The sequence below is a fragment of the Hydra viridissima genome, unplaced genomic scaffold (assembly GCF_058129835.1).
Source record: "Hydra viridissima isolate aposymbiotic clone 2 unplaced genomic scaffold, HvirCarnegie_v1 scaffold_16, whole genome shotgun sequence".
Lineage (NCBI taxonomy): Eukaryota > Metazoa > Cnidaria > Hydrozoa > Anthoathecata > Hydridae > Hydra > Hydra viridissima.
Window position 1 is genome coordinate 668687 of NW_028324315.1, and position 23713 is coordinate 692399.

The 23713-nt window shown below is 30.4% G+C and overlaps 3 protein-coding genes across 3 annotated transcripts in view; 1 reads left to right on the top strand and 2 right to left on the bottom strand.

Moving 5' to 3' along the window:
* The window catches only part of LOC149877183 (uncharacterized), a 288845-nt gene that overhangs the window by 195055 nt on the left and 70077 nt on the right, over positions 1 to 23713 (top strand). The window lies entirely within an intron of this gene.
* Positions 4446 to 7968, bottom strand: LOC149877201 (uncharacterized). The gene is made up of 3 exons (XM_090074166.1): positions 7806 to 7968; positions 6884 to 7073; positions 4446 to 6161 (listed from the first exon to the last, which is right to left on the bottom strand). The coding sequence occupies exons 2-3, from the start codon at positions 7047 to 7049 to the stop codon at positions 4927 to 4929; spliced, it is 1401 nt and encodes a 466-aa protein (XP_089930292.1). The 5' UTR covers positions 7050 to 7073; positions 7806 to 7968; the 3' UTR covers positions 4446 to 4926.
* LOC149877202 (uncharacterized) lies at positions 12677 to 16949 on the bottom strand. Its single transcript, XM_090074196.1, has 3 exons — positions 16875 to 16949; positions 15474 to 15663; positions 12677 to 14064 (listed from the first exon to the last, which is right to left on the bottom strand). The coding sequence occupies exons 2-3, from the start codon at positions 15637 to 15639 to the stop codon at positions 12824 to 12826; spliced, it is 1407 nt and encodes a 468-aa protein (XP_089930322.1). The 5' UTR covers positions 15640 to 15663; positions 16875 to 16949; the 3' UTR covers positions 12677 to 12823.

The following is a 23713-nucleotide window of genomic DNA, read 5'->3' on the forward strand; positions in this document are numbered from 1 at the left end:
GGCAAAGTTTTTCAACAATATTGTCCATAAACTTCTAAAGCTTCTAAAAGCTGATCCAAACAAATTCATTTTCGAACTAATTCCCCAGTGGAACTTCATCTGCTTATTGGGATAGTAAATCACTTGTTCTAAGCGCTAAAGAAGCATTGCCAGAAGCAGATGAGTGGCCAAAAATCAATCCAACCGTATCATGGCGGATAATTTGCTGGCAATGATTGCCAAATACTCCTAAAAAATATTGAAGTGATAGATCAGCTCTTTGAGAACCTAGATTGATCAGTTTTGGCCATCATTGATGCATTCAAAAAATTCAGTGCTGTTGTTATAGCCTGCTTTGGAAACTTCCTTGACAAAGAATATGAAAAAAAAACTGAAAAAATTTCAGACATCTTTTTTAAGTCTTGGATTTTTAAGTGTGACCCCAACAGTGCACATCGATTTTTTTTCACATTGATGATTTTATCAGAATGAAGAAAAAATCCCTTGGTCCTTTCAGGGAACAATCTTTAGAAGCTCTTCATTACGATTTTTCTGTTCAGTGGCAAAGATACAAACATTCAAAATTACATCCACAATATGGAAATTGGCTTGAAAGATGTGTGGTTGAATACAATAGCAAGCACATTTAGGTGAAATATATCTGTTGCATCTTTAATGAACATTGAAACCTTGCTACTTTAGAATAAGTGTTTGTGACAAAAATAAATCAACTGAGAAAATACCTATGGATTTATTTAACTGATTCAAAAAATTATTTATGAGACTAAACCTTATTAAATATTTATTTGTTTAACCTGTATGTAATTGTAATTTGTAAAAAAAACCACAGCAAATAAAATCTATAATGTTTAGAATTTTGAAACAGCCTTTGTCAAAGTTAAATTATAGACACTACTTTAATGGTTTTTTTGCGACAGTTTTTTAAGTTTAGAAATGATTCAAAGAAAAAATGGTGATCCAAGAAATCTTTTCCATTAAAAGAAAGGTTAAAATGACTGACAAGTTCAAAGTAACAATGATTTCCTACACATTGACTGATGGCTTAATTTTTTATTTTTAAAGCCTCTATGTATAGACTATGCATATCAATAATAGTAATATAAGTTTTATTATTTATTTCGTATTTTTGAGTGTGTCTTTTGTGGTTTGAGGCTCTCCGGGTGATAAAGCAAGGAACAAAAAAATCCAAAAAATCAAAGTCATTTTTTTCCTTGGACGTAGGCAGATGATTTCAATTTTTTTATTTTTTGAAACATGGATGTATGGGCTACCAAACCCAATTGGTTTTATTTTTTGAGCATGACTTTTATGTTTTGAGGCTCTCAGGGCAGGCGTGATTAGGGCCGAGCTGCAAAGAATTTGTATCATTCAATTCAGTTTAAGAGTTAGAGTTTCAAAAGATTGCTCGATTCTGCAGCTTAGTTGTATTCCATGAAACCATTAGTGAATAGGGTCACTGGATGATGTGAGTTTTTTAATGCCCACTGTGGGATTATTGTAGTTCTCAAACATGAAAACAAAATGTATTGACAATTACATTGGTGAAAATAAAAACTATGCCAAGGTGCAAATACGTATAAGCAATAAAAACTTACTTAACGTTTTTATAAATGCTAATGTTGTCCAGAAAAACCGGTTTGCAGTTAATTGATAATAATACAGATCAACGGGGTTAATTCATGCAACGGTAATCGTCTAAACACATTTCTTTTTTCATATATAAATTAATTGGATAATAGAGTTCTTTAAGAAATTGAACGATGCATTTAAAAGTGTAGTTTGAATGAGTCGAAGGAGTTTTCAGAAAAAGATATTGGAAAATTAACTTACAAAAATCAAAAATTAAGATAATTTCTTCTAGTTTATTCTTACGAAAAATTTTGAATAACTTTTTTTGAATACTTATATTACTAGCTTATCATGTTATATAACAGAACACCCGTTAACTTGTATTTGGATTTAAAATTGAGTGTTAACTTGAGTTTCAACGGTAGAAAATGGATGCTGCTCTTTAGAAATAATTCAGGCTAAACAACTTTAGGTTTGTTAAAATGTAAAATGAATGTTGATTGCAATTTAAATTGGGCAACATTTTATTATCAACAGGCGGAAACCGTTCGTTGAAACTGTTGGATATCCTGCTAAAACATGTATCCTTACAGGTTATAAAAGTAACTTTTACTGTTGACCATTTAGAGAAGCGGGTTGCTGTACAATAACAAATTAAACTCTCCTAATGAACTTTTTCATATCAATTTATTTTATTTGCCTTTATACAAACCAACGCAGATGGTTGTATGTCAAAACTATTTAGTTTCTTTTTTTAATAACGTTAATTGCCATTTCAGATAAAAAAAAAAAGAAAAAAGAAAATGATTATTTTAATGAGGCTTACTTTAGTTAGAAATGCTTCAAGTAGTAAGGAGAATAACTCAAAGGAAATCCCCGTGACTAATGTCAATTTTTTTGAGATCTAAACTTGGTGCGTGGTGATATTTTACAAGCCAATAAAACCGCTCTTTAAGCATCTGCGTCTCGTTATTTCTTTATTCGAGACGAGACAATCCTAAAAGCTTTGTCCCAATTAGCGATAAAAATTGAGACAATTTTCAACTTTCAGTCGAAATCCGGGACGATACCGAGACGAGATAAGATGTCCCAGGCAAAAATAGGAGCTTTACAATTTCACGGAATTTATATCTTTTTAACAGGACATAACGAGACATAACGAGACACACTGGTTAATTCTTAATGTAAAATTTAAATAATGAATTTCTGGCACAATTACCATCATTTATTTCAGCTGCTACTATTGATATTGTTATACCATTTATATAAACACAGCTTTAGCAATATTAATGGTAGCAGCTGAAATCAGAAAGAAAAAAAAAAATTTAGGATAGTATTTAACTTATTCAACTAAAATATCGTGCAAGAAGGGGATAAATATGTGTCCAAGGGCTAAGTTTCTGATCATTTAATATTGTTTATTGCTGAGGTCAGTATTCACTTCTAATGCAAGAGTTTGCTTTACACTCATATTTAAATGAAAGGTTTTATCCAAAGTGTCTTTAACTTTTTTGATCAATAAAACATTCTACTTTTTTTAAAAAGTGTAGCTCTTGCAGAGACTAAAAATAGAGCATTACGTTCAACACATAGTTCTTTTATTTTTTCTCTTTTGCTTTGCTCTTCAAGGACTACCCATTATTTATGGGGTTTTCCAGAACCAAAATGGCTACTTTAATTGGTCTTCAAGATTTTCTTGAAGCCATTGATATTCTTTTTCTATAAAAGAATCATAATTTCTACCACATTGCTTTAATTTTTTCTTCACTTTTGAAAAAAATGAATCTATTGTAGCCTTTATGTTTTCTTTGGTAATTTCTTCAGTTTTATATGATTTCGTTAAGTATATCCATCCATAAACGTAATTTATCCACTCCTAATTCACGTACATTCGGGATAAGATCTAATCTTTTTATTGTTATTGTTTTTAAGAATCACCAAGTTAATAAAATCATTAACATATATCAGAAACATTTTTTAGTACTTTAAATAACTTTTTACTATACACTTTTTAATATTTTATATTATTATTTCTTTGACAATTATCACATTAAGTTTCCTATAATTTTTAAGTAAATAATATTACTTGTATATTCCAGGAAATACTGAAGTTGTTAAGTAATTCTATTTCAAATTTGTAGTACTTCTCGAATAATAAATCATTATTCAAAAAAAAAAAATTAAAAGATTATCTTAAAAGTAAATATAGACTTTAATTTAGATTAAAAGTCTCTATTTTTACTAAATAAAAATTTCTATTTTTAGATTTCTTTGAAAACAATATTAAAATTTTTAACTTCTTTCAACCATTAATATTAAATAAAAATTTTATGAAAAAACTAATTTTACTTTTTAAATAAATAATCATTGTAATTTAATATTATTTAAAAAAAGGGCACTTTACAAAAAAGTTGTGAAAGTGTTTATTGCCATTTTTTTGTTATTTTGAGTCACTGTGCGACATTTCTGGCTGGCAAAATAAAGTTGTTCGGCAAAAAAATTTCTTCACTGCGGAAGCGCGAGTTAGAAATCTATTTAATATAATTGATCTGTCTCGTAACGTTTCATAATATCGGGAACACAATTTTTAAGTTCCGAAACAAAATTATTGTCCTGATTTATAACTTTATTCCGGGACAAATTTTTTCCTGTCTTGTTATTTTTTTCCGGGACATTTCTCATCTCGTTATGCTTGTCCCGGTTCAATTCGAGAAAACGATTCCGAGACGAAGAGCTTTACCGCTCCTTTGAACGCATACTCATACAGAAAGCTGTTAGTTGAGTTTGCTTGCACTCAAGCTGACCTTGTAGCAGTGATTTTTAGGTTTAAATTTTTGCGTGAGTATGTACCCAAATGAAAAAACATTACAACCGAATTGTGCGAGCATTATTTTTCATATCTCCAAACATTCTTGTTTGATTACATTCATCGTAAAAGCTGTCTTAAATGTATAACATGCATTATGGTTAAATACATAAAGAAAAATAACTTCAAGAAAATTTGATTTATGTTTTACATTAAACATAACGCAAGCAAAGCATAAAGATTTTAGCATTTATACAAGAGACTTTGAACAAGAAAATAATAATACACAATATTTGATTGAAAAGAATCAAAAAGTATTAATTTACACGTAAAAAAACGTTTTATTCAAATATTGAGCAAGTTTGCAAATGAATACGTGCACAAAATTTATCTTAAATATAATACTAGCTTGAATAACTTTTTCTAACACGCACAAAAAAAAAATTAACTTAATTAGTTCAATAAATGTTAAAAATAAAAGCCATTTTAAAATCATGTATAAAATATTGTCTTAAAGAGAAATTTACAACATTTACAATTGCTCCTGAAAATTAAAAAAAAATAAGGCATGTATAACAACATTCATCAGAGATTACTTGTGATATATAATCAATAGAAATTTCAGCTCTGTTAGAATTCAAGAATTCTATTTCAAGTCGCCTAATGTGGTCAAAATGGTCTTTGGCTGAAAAACCAATCCAAATGGAAATAATAAGTTTGAAGTCACTTAATTCTCTTTTCTGATTATCTTTACCAAGATATAATTCCAGCATGACTATATTTTCATCACCGCATAAGAAGATAGCTGGTTGCAAGATAAGACCGTTATACAATATCCACTTATCAGATGTCCATTTCTCCGTAGCTTTGTTAAAATTCATTTGTAAATTGTACCTATGAAACACTATTTCCTTATTATATTTAAAATAGCGAATATTTGCCCGAATAGAATTATAAAAAAGAGAAAATTTTTCTTTATTAATTTCGAACTTTAAAGATCGGTCCAATCTGTCATGCGATTTAATGAAACCGTTTGCAGAAGCAGGATATGCAACTGCTTTAACATACCAGTTTAAGAATCCGGGCCACTTGCATAAGATAGGATTAGTATGAGACAAGACAGTTGTCAGAAACGGTACATCCATGTGTTCATACCGACATTCAGCAAGCAGAGCTTCGATGTTTTGTTCTGTTTGTCTGCTTTCATCGGCTTCTAACCAGTTCAATACTAATGTCATCACACTGTTTTCATGAAAAGCAAACCCGTCATTAGACTTCAATAGCATTAACAAGCTTGAGAAGTGAAGCTTGTTTGGTAATTCACCACATACAACGCATTCTAGCGGGGTAAATGTGTTGGTGAGGAACTTGCTGCAACAACTTACGAAAAAGTCTTTTGATAGAACATGTCCGAGAGAACATTCATAGAAAGCTAAACAATCTAATACTGAATTGCATTCGTCGATTGTTGCAACGCTTTCATATGCAACCATTGCTGATCCTTGTTTAAGAAGCGCATCACACATATATCGATCACCAATTACTAAAACCTTAAGTAGTTTAAAAAGACCAATACCTTTTAATAAATCAAAGTCGTAAAAGCAATGAATGAGCAACTCCACATATTCGCTATCACCAGGGTTAACACTCAAAACAATTTCTTTTTCATATTTCTCCTTCATAGAAGTTTCATGAAGAAGTTTTGCAAAGAATTTACTGTTTAAACACAACACCAACTTGTGAACTGGAAGACAAACTTGCTTATTGCAGCTCTCGACTGTGCTACCTAAGTAAAATTAATGTGCTGTGTTTTTAAAAAACTCTTAACACGAATATAAAAAAAAAAAAAACATTTAACAACTTCAATATCACTACTATTCTCAGAGGCTGTGTCACTCTCTTGGATGTTATCATAGAATGTGGCTTCAGCTGAAGAACTAGTATAATTAAAAAGTTTCCCTCTGTTCTTAGCTTTTGAAGTCTTTACAAACAGGAAGTTGAAGTGAATAAAACGGTAAACTGGCTCTTCCTCTGCTTAAATGTTACCACTCGACCTAAACAAACAGATGTTACCGAGTTTCTGCCGATGGGTTGGTTGCCCCTTTCAAATATAGCTTCTCTATATTCACTGATGTTAAAGATGCGTTTTAACAGGATCAAATGTTTTTTTAATGTCAAGGACTATAACAACAGAGGTCCCATCTTTAATCATATTGCCTTTTGGATGATCAACACAGAAAACATCAAAATAGCTTGATAGATTCGTTTTCTTATTAACGAAAACCCTCACGGAAGTGTAAAGGAGCCTTTCTTTTTAGTCTCTGCTTTTTGATGCCTCAAAAATCCTGATCGCATGGCGATTGGCTGTGTCCTAGAAGTGGACACAGCCAATCTGCTACTTCTTTATAGCTCATCTAAGCTTTTAATTTAGCAATTATAGTGTGATAAAGTATTATTTGAATGTTTAACGTTATTGAGAAAGAAAGTAACAAAATTAGAAATAGTTACCGTTAGATTCCTCTTCATTAAGCCTATCCGTTTCGTCTGTTGTGTCCTCGATAATACGCAGCGTTATGTCGCTTAAAAAATCGGTCTTGTAAATGTTGGTGAGGGATTTTAGGAATTCGTTCTTCGTCCCGGAAGTTTCATCAACTGTTTTGGTTTCACACTCCATTTGATTTGATTAACTTGTTTTTAACTAGAACAAAAAGACATGAGGATTGACAGTTCAAATGTATTAGTAGCGTCAAACTGTTGGTAATGCTTTGCTTCTTCATTGTCATAGTAAGAAAATGATTTCCAAAATTATTTCATCAGAAACTGGAAAAAAAAGTAGAACTTCGAATACAAATATTTGTAAGGTACGACATTTGCATAGTTTTCATTTAATACTATTAGCTGCATTTATTATAGAAATCTCAAAAACTTTTATAATAATGCTGCTGCATTTTTTTTTTAAAAAAAAAAATCAAATTTAACGCAGTGAATATTTCCTAAGCGGTTTTGTTTGTTTGTGAAAATTGGAGAAACAAGAACGCAGTTTTAAATGAATCAGAGCCACTCATCAATGCAATCTGGATTACTATTAGATAAAAAAAGAAGGAGCTCTGGATTATCCTGACAACGTGAAACGTTTTATGGTATTCGAAGAGCCTATAAACTGTTCAACGAACGATACCAGAAATGACAATCCATTAGAGGAACTAATGAAGGTGTTGATAAGTTTGAAGAGTACTTTTTTGGTGATTATATTGAAATAAACTAATGGTTAGGCATATCTTCAACTATTACAGTTATGTAATCATATAGTTTTTAAATTTACCGTCTTTGTTTTTAATTGAACTTTTTAAACAAACATATTTCAGTGTGTTCATTGGTTAATCAGAAACGGATTTTCGCAAGTTTGAAGTTCAAACAAACGTTTACTCACTTGACTTTCTTTTTGCTCTTCTCTTCTTCCTCAGCCTTCGCTTCTTTTTATTTGAAACTCTTGTAAAAAAGACCATTAAAATTTCGTTCTAGATAATTCTCGGAATTATATGAATATAGCTAACTCGATTGGCTGTCATGAAAGCATTAAATTTCAATTCAAATGCGAAACTCATTGTATGAGAGTGCTGAGTGAATTTATTATCTAAATAAACGATGCGAAGTTGTATTCGAGCAGGTGATTCTTAGAAATTGATTATTATTAATGAAGTAGTTATTTTTTCAACATAAAGTCATAAATTATGAAAACCAAACATTGTAAATATTTCATTTGGGGTCAAATGCAAAATAGCTTTAGTTAAAGGTTAACCAACTTGTGAAATTATTTACGCAGAACAATCACTAAGCATGTTTACCTCGAAGAGTGTGTCGAACCTCTATTTCCATTTAGAAGCAAACCGAAGCGAGATCACGACATTATTTTCATTCGAATGTTGTTTGATAAACGCACATAAAAGTTTTATTTGATATAAGTTTTATGTAAGTTTGATAAATGTTTTAGTGTTTATGTTATTGTAATAGGACTTTATCATCTTGTAGTTGTTTTTAGTTTTTATTATTGCTTAATTATGTTTTGACCCATGCTTGATTTAGTTCTCGAATCAGAATATGCCGCATTAAAAGTAGTGTTATCGGCACATGTTTTGATAAAACCTTCTGTAGAGGTTATTAAAGCTTTAAATAAAGGAAAAGTTTCTCAAAATAGAATAGATATTTAATTATAGGTTTTTTCAATATTGGAAAATCCTTAATTTTACTTTAAAACCTCTTAAACCAACAAGTTTTGTTTTCTATGTTTATTCAAATTTTAAAATGTTTCTATAGACTAGAAGAATAATTAGAAAACCAAACTTTATTTGTGGTTGATAGTTAAGTGTCAATAACTATCTCTTTCAAACGCTTTTTTTGCCATGTTCTATCTTCACTACGTTAATTGTAATATTCTATGATGGAATGATGCAATTACAATTAATATTTCATTATATCTTTATTATACTGAAATGTAGCTGTTGTACTACTTTTCGGCTCTTTAAAACTTGGATAAACAAGGCAGCATCCTCAAAAGGAATTGAATCTTTTTTACTTTTAGCAATAATAAACCGAGTCATTTTTCCTTAACTAAAACATGTTTTTTTAACATTTTGTTACTGTTCTAAGTTTAAAAAGACTCGATAATTTTTAATTATATTGCTTATAAATAGAAATCTTTTGTGAAACTATAATTCTTTGTGAAGTATAATTCTTTTTACTAAGTAAATAAAAATCATATAGTTTTGGAAAATTGTTTCTACAAGACTTCTCAATCGGAAAAAGCATATATTATTTTCAATAATTAACCATCTTTGTTATGACCGTTTTTTACGGCAAGAGGTGAAATTTTACTTCATATTAGAAAAGAAATCATGTTTTGATTTTTCTCATCTAAGTAAAAAGTTATTGAAAAATGATAAGAAAATGTAATTCTTATTTTACTCAGAATAAAATTTAGAAATTTAATTTTTCATATACATAAGGGTCAACAGCTTTACAAAGCAAAAAAAATTTATTAGATGTTATTTGTTTTTTGAAACTACTTTATTTTTCGAAATCATTGGGAGATGTAGTTGAGCAATTCTGATATGTGGAACTGGAATAACATACCATCATGTTTTGATAGTATTTTATTCCAGTTCAACATATTTTTAAAATTTTACTTCCATAGCCATTGATTGTACAAATCAAAAAAAGACTTACTGATACTCTGTATATCTCAAACATGATTGAATGATAGCTTTGAAGGAATTAAGTAGTTAGTTTGTTGGGAGAAAGTTATATTAATATTTTTTTTATTGTGGAAGGGAAGTTACTGTAAATCCTCCTCCGGAAAAAGGGAAGGCTTCTATACACAGTTGGTAAGAGGAGGTGTATGCACTAGTGGATAAATAAATAGAAGAGCAGTTATCTTCATATGCAGAGAGGGTCATCAATAGCTATTATAGCAAAATCTACATGGAGGTCATAGAAAGATAAATTTGATGAAATGAGCACGTTTAATGGACTAATTTTAGCATGGGATCACTATATTTGTGTTCTTATAAAAAATATAGGAGCAAAGGCATCCTTTTTGAAAATTTTTCCTCTGTCACGATTATAAAATGTTTTTAGTCCATTTAAGGTTTTTTCAAAATTGGTGAAGAAAAATTGTTAGTAAATGATTGTTTTTACAAACTTTACATTATTACGAATCATTTGTAGAATTAATCTTTTTCAGATTTGCACCTATCTTGGATTAGTTGCAACTGTAGAAGTGCATGGTGACCATTATCAGTTTTATGATCAACATAAATTTGGACAAGTCACTTCTATAATACTTAAAACCATTTCTGAATGAAGGCTATCATGTGTTTGCCGAAAACTATTATAAGTTATCTTAACTGAATTGCTTTTAAAGCAAAACAGCTAAATGACAGGAACATTGAGGAACGACAGAAAACAAAATTAATAAAAAACTCTGATTATCTTGAAACAAAAAAAACGGAAAGGTAAAATAGGGTTGTGCTAACAATATGAAACGATAACTTGCCAATACTCGTTAAAATGACCAACCACCATAGAATTAAAAAAAAAAACCAAAATTGTTTTAGATTACAAAGAGTCAATGGCTGGTGTAAATCACTGATTAGATTGTAGCACACCATTTAGGATATAGAAAAACCTTAAGATGATACTAAAAAGCAGGAGTAAATAATTCGGAGCCTTTCTTTTTTTTTTCCCAATATATTCTCACCTTTACCAAAGGTTTGTACCAAAATCTGAATTCAACCATATTTTTTAATTTAGATAAAAAAAATCATGTATTTCTAGTTTGAGAGAAAGAAAAGACAACTTTAAACCTGTCGAACAGTTTTGTTTTTAGAAACCCACTTGCCATAATTATTACTGTATCACGAAGATAACATGGTTTGCCTGAGGATGGACAAAACAACAAGTAGTATAATAACAATAAATTTTAGTAGCAATAAAGAGATTCAACCAGAATTTTTTTTTTTTCAATTTGATGTTTGATAAAAAGGCAGGTTTTTGTTGGACAATTAAATGCAATGTTTTGTCGTTTTTTTTAATATATAAAGTAATGGGAACTGAAAAGCAATATTGTTATTTCATGAAATATTAAACAGTAAAATAGTGCTTCTTCAAATTAAGATTCTTTAAGAAGCAAAGTAATAAAGAAATCCCATTTGAATTTAAGAAACAAATAGAACATGATGTTACGACCTCATTATTTAAGATATGTGAAATGTGAACAGTGCTTGGAAAGTTTTTTAAAGGATCTCGTTCCCTTCCCCCTTCATTTTGTAAAATAAGACCACGTTCCAGTTCCTCGTTCCATATTCAAAAAAGGAACTCGTTTCACTTTCCTCAAAAAATAGAACTCGTTCCTATGTTGTTCCTTTTTTTGAAACTTAATTGTAATTACTATATTGTATTACTTTAACCGCATTTATATCAAAATAGGAGCAAAACTATTGTTTCGCTCGGGGAGCGAGGCTTTCTAAAGGTGTTTATTTAATCATTAGTTTTAAGAAGTTTTTTTATGGTTCTGGTGTCCTACTGGCACAGTCTGCCTCTGCATGTTCTTTATGCACAATAATTGATTTTAATTTCAGCTCGGAAGTATGAGAATTTTAAAAATGTTATTGAAAAGTAAAAATTTTGAAAATAAGTAAAAAGTATAAAGACAAATAAAGTTTTAAACATCAACTTTATTTTATTTCAGTAAAACTAGCTTTTCAAATAGAGAATCACGCGGTGTCTTTTTTCAGTCATCACATTAGACCCTGTTATAAATAGCCGCTCAACCGGAGTACTCGATAGAAGAGGTGTTATGTTCTAAAAAGACTTTAAATACTGCTGGGTATAATACTAAGTTAACTCTTTTTTTTATGTGATTACAAATAAAACTCTATAATAAATAATACTAATGTAAAATATTATTATTATTATTCATTATTAATTTATTATTATCATAAACTTATTAAATTATTATTCATTAATAAAAGTTAATAAATTTATTCAAAAATAATTTAAAATTTTTATCTTTTTTTTTTGTGAAAGAATCCATCCATTTACACAAAACACATTTTTTAATTATTACCATTTATTCTATTGAAAACAAAAAATGGTTCTAAGCAAACTTTTACCTAAGAGAAAAACATTACATCGTGTTAAGTGTAATAAATATTTTACTTGCATAGATTTATGACCTCAGTTAAGCACATTAAATAAAAACATTAGTTAACAAACTTAAATTATAAATAATAAACTTAGTTCAAAGCAAAATAAAATATGTAAAAAGTAACACCAAACTTTATACTCATGCAAAAAAACTGTTTGTTGAGCTTGCTTACACTCAAGCTGGCCTTGCAGCAATCATGTTCGGGATTAAATATTACGTGAGTGCGTACCCAAAGGAACAAACAATTACAACCGAATTGCGCGAGTGTTACTTTTCATTTCTCCTAAATTACTTAATTGATTGCCATAATTGTAATGTAAAAAAAATCAAAATTTATTTGTTTCATGCTTTACATATAACTTAAAGCTAGCTGAACAAAAACCGAAGCATTTATACTAGAAAAATAGTTAAATATTATATCTAATTGAGAAAATATCACTATAAATTACAAATAAAAAGTTGTTAATGAAAATACCGCTTAAGTTTGCATATGAATGATTGCACCAGATATTTCTAAAATTTTATATTACTTTGAATAAATTTTTAACCCATTCACAAAGTTTAATAGGAATTTTAACTACGATATGAGTAAATGATGAAAAACAAATTCTATTATGTGTAATATTTTAAACAAATGTTGATAAAACAAACAATTGTAAATTATTATTTAAAAAAATGCAATAGTAAACTCCTTTTGGAACAAATTTAACAACTTTAAATAAGACAAAACGCTCATAAAAAAACTAAAAATAAAGAAGCCATTCAAACTGACACTCATCACAAATATCTTTTGATTTATAAAGAAGTAAAGTTTCAGCTCTGTTACATTCCAAGAACTCTATTTCATATTTCCGGAGAGAATAAGGATCAATCTGATACTTGGCAAAAAATCTTACGAAAAAGGAAACTTTAAGATAAAATTTATTTAGTTCCCTCTCCTGATCTTCTTTACCAAGATACAGTTCTAGCTTGACTGTGTTTTTATTCCCACAAAAGAAAATTGCAGTATGTAAAACATAACCGTTATACATTATCAACTTATCAGATGTCCATTTCTCCGTAGCTTTGTTAAACTTCATTTTTAAATGGTACCCATGAAACACTGTTTCTTCATTATATTCAAAACTGCGAATGTAACTCTCGATAGAAACACCAGAAACAGACGGAACTTTTTTACAAGTTTCAAACTTTAGAGATCTATTCAATCTCTTATGCAATTTAACATATCCGTTTGCAGAAGCAGGATATGCAACTGCTTTAACATACCAGTTTAAGAATCCGGGCCACTTGCATAAGATAGGATTAGTATGAGACAAGACAGTTGTCAGAAACGGTACATCCATGTGTTCATACCGACATTCAGCAAGCAGAGCTTTGATGTTTTGTTCTGTTTGTCTGCTTTCATCGGCTTCTAACCAGTTCAATACTAATGTCATCACACTGTTTTCATGAAAAGCAAACCCGTCATTAGACTTCAATAGCATTAACAAGCTTGAGAAGTGAAGCTTGTTTGGTAATTCACCACATACAACGCATTCTAGCGGGGTAAATGTGTTGGTGAGGAACTTGCTGCAACAACTTACGAAAAAGTCTTTTGATAGAACATGTCCGAGAGAACATTCATAGAAAGCTAAACAATCTAATACTGAATTGCATTCGTCGATTGTTGCAACGCTTTCATATGCAACCATTGCTGATCCTTGTTTAAGAAGCGCATCACACATATATCGATCACCAATTACTAAAACCTTAAGTAGTTTAAAAAGACCAATACCTTTTAATAAATCAAAGTCGTAAAAGCAATGAATGAGCAACTCCACATATTCGCTATCACCAGGGTTAACACTCAAAACAATTTCTTTTTCATATTTCTCCTTCATAGAAGTTTCATGAAGAAGTTTTGCAAAGAATTTACTGTTTAAACACAACACCAACTTGTGAACTGGAAGACAAACTTGCTTATTGCAGCTTTCGACTTTGCTACCTAAACAAAATTAAAGTGCTGTTTTTTTAAAAAACTCTAAACACGAATATAAAAAAAAAAGCATTTAACAACTTCAATATCACTGCTATTCTCAGAGGCTGTGTCACTCTCTTGGATGTTATCATAGAATGTGGCTTCAGCTGAAGAACTTGTATAATTAAAAAGTTTCCCTCTGTTCTTAGCTTTTGAAGTCTTTACAAACAGGGAGTTGAAGTGGATAAAACGGTACACAGGCTCTTCCTCTGATTAAATGTTGCCACTCAACCTAAACAAACAGATGTTACCGAGTTTCTGCCGATGGGTTGGTTGCCCCTTTCAAATATAGCTTCTCTATATTCACTGATGTTAGAGATGCGTTTTAAGAGGATCAAATGTTTTTTTAATGTCAAGGACTTTAACAACAGGCGTCCCACCTTAAGTCATATTGCCTTTAAGAGGATGATCAACACAGAAAACATCGAAATAGCTTGATAGATTCGTCTTCTTATTAACGAAAACCCTCACGGAAGTGTAAAGGAGTCTTTCTTTTTAGTCTCTGCTTTTTGATGCCTCAAAAATCCTGATTGCATGGCGATTGGCTGTGTCCTAGAAGTGGATAGTTGACAAACGCTGTTTTCAAGAAGCGACTTTTGTTTGCAATCTCCTGCAGATATGCAAAAATGTACCGCCTCTAGCTCAAGATTGAAAAATTTGCCTAAAATTATGTAACATTATTATTAACAGTCTATTATAGTCTAACAGTTACTGCCTAACTGTCCTTGATCTAACAGCCTAGGCACTTATGAATTAGAAGTATAGATTTCTTTCTGATCGGACTCGTGACCTAGATTTTCTCTGAGCTTAAACGCAACTGTTTAAAACTAAAACAATAAATGGTGTTGTTACCTCTAACTTTAGCCGATTTGATTTTATTCTTTTTTTAACTTAATGTTGCTGGCCTTTTTTTGTGTGCCTTTCATTTCAAAGCCAGGTGATCAAAGTGAGTATAATGATTAGTTTAGCAAAGTTGTAAACACAGGACCACAGTTGTAAACACCGAAGCACAGGACTTAACTACTATTCGTTTACAAAACTTGGTGTTTTAATACGTTGGTTAGCTTAGAAAGGGTACTAAAGTACATAATTAAGCTTCTATATTTTTACAGCTATGCAACTTAACAGCTTTGCTGCAACGGCTGTTTGGTTTGATTTTGACAAAAAAGTGACTTAAGTACTTTTAGTACTGAGGTTGTCTGTTAAACCTTGCCTCTAAAGTGAAAACTGAGTTTGAAGCAAAAATATATAGGCAACTATCTGCTTCTTCTTTATAGCTCATCTAAGCTTTTAATTTAGCAATTATAGTGTGATAAAGTATTATTTGAATGTTTAACGTTATTGAGAAAGAAAGTAACAAAATTAGAAATAGTTACCGTTAGATTCCTCTTCATTAAGCCTATCCGTTTCGTCTGTTGTGTCCTCGATAATACGCAGCGTTATGTCGCTTAAAAAATCGGTCTTGTAAATGTTGGTGAGGGATTTTAGGAATTCGTTCTTCGTCCCGGAAGTTTCATCAACTGTTTTGGTTTCACACTCCATTTAATTTGATTAACTTGTTTTTAGCTAGAACAAAAAAACATGAGGATTGACAGTTCAAATGTATTAGTAGCGTCAAACTGTTGGTAATGCTTTGCTTCTTCATTGTCATAGTAAGAAAATGATTTCCAAAATTATTTCATCAGAAACTGGAAAAAAAGTAGAACTTCGAATACAAATACTTGTAAGGTACGACATTTGAATAGTTTTCATTTAATACTATTAGCTGCATTTATTATAGAAATCTCAAAAACTTTTATAATAATGCTGCTGCTGCATTTTTTCTTTTTTAAAAAAATTCAAATTTAACGCAGTGAATATTTCCTAAATGGCTTCGTTCGTTTGTGAAAACTGGAGAAAAAAGTACGCAGGCTTTTCTAAATTGCTTGCATATAAGGGGTTCAGCTGGCTGTTCTCAATACTACCAAGTGCTATCAGAAAAATGTCAATAAAATTCAGACTTCCTTTCATCAACCTTAACTCCAAATCAGATGCTTTTTTGTAACAAATGGAAGCATTTAATGTGGTATAACCATACTCCTCAAAGTATTTGATTCTTTAGACCATTCGTCCTTTAATTCACCAAAGAGAGAGAGAAGGTAATTCTTGCCACAAAGCATGATGTGGAGAAAGAAATGAGCGAGTTAACACTGGTGAAAGGATAAAATGACTGAATTTAAATGTTAAAGTTAACATAATGTTCCAGAGAAGTAATTGTTCATTATCTCTTCTTAGTATGTTAACAAAAGTGGTAGAGGAAATTCAATATAAACAATTCAAATAACATCGAACCCATTATGCTAGATAACGGTCAAGAATAGATTACTTACGTGATGACTTCTTTCTTGCCATGAATGAATCAGAGCCACTCATCAATGCAATCTGGATTACTATTAGATAAAAAAAGAAGGAGCTCTGGATTATCCTGACAACGTGAAACGTTTTATGGTATTCGAAGAGCCTATAAACTGTTCAACGAACGATACCAGAAATGACAATCCATTAGAGGAACTAATGAAGGTGTTGATAAGTTTGAAGAGTACTTTTTTGGTGATTATATTGAAATAAACTAATGGTTAGGCATATCTTCAACTATTACAGTTATGTAATCATATAGTTTTTAAATTTACCGTCTTTGTTTTTAATTGAACTTTTTAAACAAACATATTTCAGTGTGTTCATTGGTTAATCAGAAACGGATTTTCGCAAGTTTGAAGTTCAAACAAACGTTTACTCACTTGACTTTCTTTTTGCTCTTCTCTTCTTCCTCAGCCTTCGCTTCTTTTTATTTGAAACTCTTGTAAAAAAGACCATTAAAATTTCGTTCTAGATAATTCTCGGAATTATATGAATATAGCTAACTCGATTGGCTGTCATGAAAGCATTAAATTTCAATTCAAATGCGAAACTCATTGTATGAGAGTGCTGAGTGAATTTATTATCTAAATAAACGATGCGAAGTTGTATTCGAGCAGGTGATTCTTAGAAATTGATTATTATTAATGAAGTAGTTATTTTTTCAACATAAAGTCATAAATTATGAAAACAAAACATTGTAAATATTTCATTTGGGGTCAAATGCAAGATGGCTTTAGTTAAAGGTTAACCAACTTGTGAAATTATTTACGCAGAACAATGACTAAGCATGTTTACCTTGAAGAGTGTGTCGAACCTCTATTTCTATTTAGAAGCAAACCGAAGCGAGATCACGACATTATTTTCATTCGAATGTTATTTGATAAACACACATAAAAGTTTTATTTGATATAAGTTTTATGTAAGTTTGATAAATGTTTTAGTGTTCATGGTATTGTAATAGGACTTTATCATCTTCTTTTAGTTGTTTTTAGCTTATGTTATGGCTGAATTATGTTTTGACCCGTGCCTGATTTAGTTCTCGAATCTGAATATGCCGCATTAAAAGTAGTGTTATCGGCACATGTTTTGACAGAACCTCCTCTTTCTTTATCTACTTATATCCTATATGGGTTTTCTTTAATTTCAATAAGATTACAATAGGCTATTATCTATTTGAAATGCCAGAAATAAGATAGAAAATTGATACTTTTTTGTGACAAGTTTAAAATAAATGAGAAAGGTACTAAGTAAGATACACATATATTTATTCAAAAATAAAAGTGATAACAATTTGAGGTTTTGAGCTATTTAAAAAGGACGTTCCTAAATGAATATTTAATAATATTGTGTTTTTTATTGACTTATGGACGAACAGCTTTTATAACTAAAGTATTTCTTCGAATGGTAGTCTTTTTTACTAATTCTTCACCAACCTTCGCCATATCTAGATTATCCAGTTCTTCATTTTGATAATTGATAAAGGATAAGTAATTATATTTCTTTTTGGTCTTTGCATTTCTTAAATATGTCTGCATTAAATTTCTTAAATATGTCTTCATTCTTCTTAGCATAGAAGATGATCGCTCTGTGGTACATGTTGTAATTGGAACTGTCAAAATTAAGTTCCCTAATTATTTTAGCTCTATTAGATGATTTCATGCTCTTTTCATGACATTTTCATGACATTTTCATGACATTTTCATGACATTTTCATGACATTTTCATGACATTTTCATGACATTTTCATGACATTTTCATGACATTTTCATGACATTTTCATGATATTTTCATGATATTTTCATGGACGCTTTAAAGCATTTTAAATGACCTTGAAAGATGCTAATTTTAAATGGCTCATTCCACGCCAAGTGGTCCAGAGGTCCCCGCACTGCCATCTCCGATTTTAATAAAATTTTGACAGTATGTTGTTAAACATGTTTCATGAACATTGCCAAAATTTCAGATCAAAATAATTATTATTTCGGATTTTGTGGTACTTTTTGTAAAGCATACCCAAACTTCAATATCTGTCAGTAGCTAAAAATTGAATTTTTGGGGTACTATATTTTTGCAATGAAAGGGTAATATATCTTAAAAACGTGGTTTTTTAGTAAACCGAAGGTGCAGATCACAAATAATTTATTACAAGTTTCATATTATGCCTACATTTTAGTCTATGGTTCGCCAAATATCGTCACAAACGCAACACTATAAATATTTTTTATTTATTTGTAGGATCATATCTCTAAAACTAAAGGTTTTTGAATATTGCTATTTTGTCTAAAGGTTCTACATACTGTCATAATAATATGGATTAAAAATTTGCTATTTTAAAAATTTCTCTGCTGAGTTATTCTGAAAGCAATATGGCGAAAAAAGTGAAAAACCCTAAAATAACGTGTGTTTGAACCCCTAAAACTTGATGTGGTCAAATTTTTTTTGTTTTTTTAATTGTATTATTGGAAAGACCTTATTTCAAAATTTTAGAAACAATAAAAACTGTCTTAGAGAGATTTTTCTTATGAACGAAAAAAACTTGGTCAATATATAAATTTTTTGAATTTTACAATTTCGTCCTAAACATAAAGATTTATCATACTGCATCAAAATCAAAGCTTATTGTGCCAAAAATCAAAATATTTTAATGTTCAAAAAATATTTTTTAACATTTGCTTGAGTTATTTGTAGGGATTTTCGGGTCTGGGTACCCGGTTTTTTTCGGACACGGCGAGTCTGTGGCTGAATACCCGGTCTAAGACTCGGCGAGTCTCGTGATTTGAATGCCTGGACTTGTTTCGGACGCATCAGGGTGTTTTTTGAATCCCTGACCTCTCTAGTCATCTGTATGTGATGCATAATAGCATGCTTAGATAATGCTGTAGTTATATTATTGCTAGGGCAACCCACGGTAAGAAAAGTTCATAAAATTAACGTTTGGATCAAAACTGTCAATTACAAAATAGTTGGGTAAATCTAATCCAGAAAGAGGCAAAATATAAATTATAATATTTTCTAATGTATTTTAAAACAATTTTTTATCATTTAAGAAACTCCTCAAGGTATTGGAAGTGTGCACTTTAAGAAAATATTAATATGGAACATGAGTTGACAATACGCTAAAGCCTATTAAGTTAAATGTTGAAGCTTTTAGTAGAAACGCTGCTAATCTTGCAACAGCCCAATTAGCAATTGATTTTATGTTAAGAAAATTAAAAGAATCTAATGGTACTTTAAGTAGAGAGCTATTAATGACAATAAAAACTAGAATATATAGCCATTAAATTCAAGATTTAGAAGAGCTATTTTAATCTCTTGAAAATGGTACTACGCCAAGGAAAAGAAAAAAACTTACAACAGATTTATTGAAGAGATTATCTTATCTATAAAATACTGCGGATAAATGCATGTTATTGGCAATTTCAAATACTAGAGAAGTTGAGGCAACTGACTATGGGCACCAACCAAAAAGGGGCGCTTGTTTTTTTGTTATATATGTATTTTTTTAAATTTTATTACAAAATTTTAGGCGACGATTATTCATATGCCTAAGAGCACCATCAATCCAACACGTCACAAATGCGGTCCTGGTTATAGATGCAAAATCTAGTTAAACAATACAGCTTTTACAACACATTTTCTGCAACAAAAAACTAAAAACAAATATTTTTATGTTAATATAATGTTTCTTATCTACAAAAAAAAAATTTGTGATAGAAAAAATTCAGTTGTACGAAACTATAATCAACTTGATTCCAAATTACATATTTAAAATAGCTTCAAATTTGGAATTAATGTCTGAAACAACAATTGACGGTAAATTGTAATATCGACCTGTTGCAGAGCTGGTTGGATTTGGAATGACTGCAATAACATGCTGCTCAGGAACCCAACAATTGTCCTTAGTGCTAGGCCAGTAAAATGACTGAGCCATACCATGAGGATACATAAAATCAATGAAAACATCTTCCTGTTCTTCTGAAATTTCACAAACATGTCCAATCCACCAATGTGCATCGTAAATACATGCAACAAAATTTTCAGGACTAAGATTAGACAGTGAAACTAATTTGGTTGAGTTGTTGTTGTAACTCTCATTAACGTTTGCAATAAAAGATGTGTTGTCATTTGAAATACGACTGACACAAACCTGATTTTCATTTACAGGTACAAATTTGTGATTATCGTGAGTACCTGCAACTGTGTTTCCAGTACTAAATCGTTTCTCTTGATTCTCTTTAATATTGTCTACTTCATCACTATCAACATAAATAAATGAAATACCCATGATACTTTCCTTGCAAAAATCATATAAATTTAAGGGCGTTAAAATTTGATTATCAATTGGCCGTTGAAGACTGGCATGTGCTGCTAAACGCTTCACAGTTCCTCCAATTCCATCACAGGGAGATTTTCCATGACTAGTTGCAAAGAAATTCCATTCTGCTCTAATACCATAGTCAGTATAATGGTGACATAAATTCATAAAATTTTTGAAGTTTTTGTACTGTGCAGCTGAAACGCCACTGAAATAATGAATAAGTTCAAAAGATAAAAATGTTTTAAGTTCAGTTAATAATTTACTAAGAAATACATGAACAGAAATAGTATAGTGATGCATGCAATTACTGATAACACAATAACATTTATTTTTAAGTATGTCATTAAGTTTGTAGTAAACAACAAAAGGATGCAAAGTTGTTTGGCTGTTTTCCCAGTAAAACCCTTGAACAGCATCTTGCACAACAAATGAATAGTTTTCAGAAAAATCCATCAAAATGATCAACTCATTTGATTTCAGTTCATTTTTCAATAATCGCAAATAGTTGTTTTGGTTTTTGGCAATAAAATGATGCTTAGATAAAATAGATACTTTTGAAATTAAATCATCTATGAAGTCATCTACTGGTAATTGCAAAGATTCTAAAGTTTCACAATCTACTTTTATCCATTGCTTGAATGTTATAGTTTCATCAGATTCAAAGTCTTTAAATTGCTCTTCAAGATAAGCCTTTGACATTTCATTCCCTGGACATTTATCGCAACGATGAAGCATACATTCTTTAGATTCAATATCACAAACTATTTTTTCAATTAGACATTTATAGTCTACTGTAACTGGGCTACTTGCAAGCATTAATTTTATATTCTGGTGAATAGTACATACACAAATACGATGGGTACCTGAAGATCTAACAGTTATACACCATTTTGGACGTAACTCGCAGAATTTAGAAAATCCGACTTCAGCTCCATTTTCTTTTTTATACTCCAAAAAAAGTTCTTTTAAACTAACTAACAGTAATTTTTTTTGCATATGCACTTTTTTTGCACCAATGCGTACAGATACAAAATCCTTTTTCCCTGGACATGTTCTGCTAAAAGCTTCGTGTTCATAAAATTTCAAAACTTTTTCTTTAACATGTTCTGGCAATTTCTTTGCTGCATTTCTTTCTGGAAGTGCTAAGATTCCACTTTTTGCTTTTAACTTTTTTGCTGCTTTAGCCATTCTGTCTGATACTTTAAACTCACTACATATTTTTATTCTTGACCAACTGTTTGGTATAAGAGTTAAAACTTGAACTTTTTCACAGGGATTACTGATTGTAGATATTTTATCTTTCAATTCTAATATCAAATCTGACCAGTCAATGCAATTCTCACACTCTACACTTGCACTGCTTAGTGGTAGGACACTATTATCTGGTGATAAACCACTAACAACAGCTATTTTTTCTGCAACTGTTATTTACACTTTCGAAATTTTGCTTTTTACATAACTAGCATGATCTCTCTTACTAACACGTTTTCTTAAAGGTGAAATTCCAAGCTCAGAAAGGCTAGTATTAATAGTGTCAGTTGAACAAAATATATCATCTATGTCATCAATATCGTCAATTTTTTCACTTGAAGAGCTTGTGGTTGAATAACCTTTGCGGCAATTTGGACACAATTTTTGACCTGGACAAATAACTTTATTTGTTAAATTCGAAAGACAGTCTGCAGTCTCTTGGTCAATACATCTCAAGCCTTTAACTGAGCAACGATTGGCCATACCAAAAGGGTTTAAACAATGGCGCTGTAAATGCGTGTATTTAACCAACAGCAGTGATTTGTGGTGGAAAAAAACTAAAGTAATATTTTTAATTAAATTATAAGTTCGCCTCACAATCAAACTCTGTTCCTCCTTCGAAAGTTCTGAGCAAAAGTCAATAAAACCCTTTTTTCGAGAATAAGTACTTAAATGACATAAACTTCCATCAAATTTTCCAATACAACAAGTAGTTAAGTTTTGTTCAACAGACATGTCAGGATAAATTTAAAGTAACTTTTTTTATAACATCTATTCTAATTTTCGTCTTCGAATATAAGATGTTTGTGATAAACTTAAATATTTGAAATTAATTTAGAGAGATTTGTCCGTAGAATAATAATATACTTACTTACTAAAATTACCTCTACATGGCAATAGTTATATACGGACCTTGATATCGTTTTTAAAATATCAAAGACTTTGCAGACCTAACTTAGCTTATAAAAACTAAAATTTTGAAATAAGGTCTTTCCAATAATACAATTAAAAAAACAAAAAAAATTTGACCACATCAAGTTTTAGGGGTTCAAACACACGTTATTTTAGGGTTTTTCACTTTTTTCGCCATATTGCTTTCAGAATAACTCAGCAGAGAAATTTTTAAAATAGCAAATTTTTAATCCATATTATTATGACAGTATGTAGAACCTTTAGACAAAATAGCAATATTCAAAAACCTTTAGTTTTAGAGATATGATCCTACAAATAAATAAAAAATATTTATAGTGTTGCGTTTGTGACGATATTTGGCGAACCATAGACTAAAATGTAGGCATAATATGAAACTTGTAATAAATTATTTGTGATCTGCACCTTCGGTTTACTAAAAAACCACGTTTTTAAGATATATTACCCTTTCATTGCAAAAATATAGTACCCCAAAAATTCAATTTTTAGCTACTGACAGATATTGAAGTTTGGGTATGCTTTACAAAAAGTACCACAAAATCCGAAATAATAATTATTTTGATCTGAAATTTTGGCAATGTTCATGAAACATGTTTAACAACATACTGACAAAATTTTATCAAAATCTTAGATGGTAGTGCGGGGATTATTTCGGAAATTGGACCGTTTGGCGTGGAATGACCTATACTGAAGCCAAAAATTTAATGCCAGCCTTCAGAT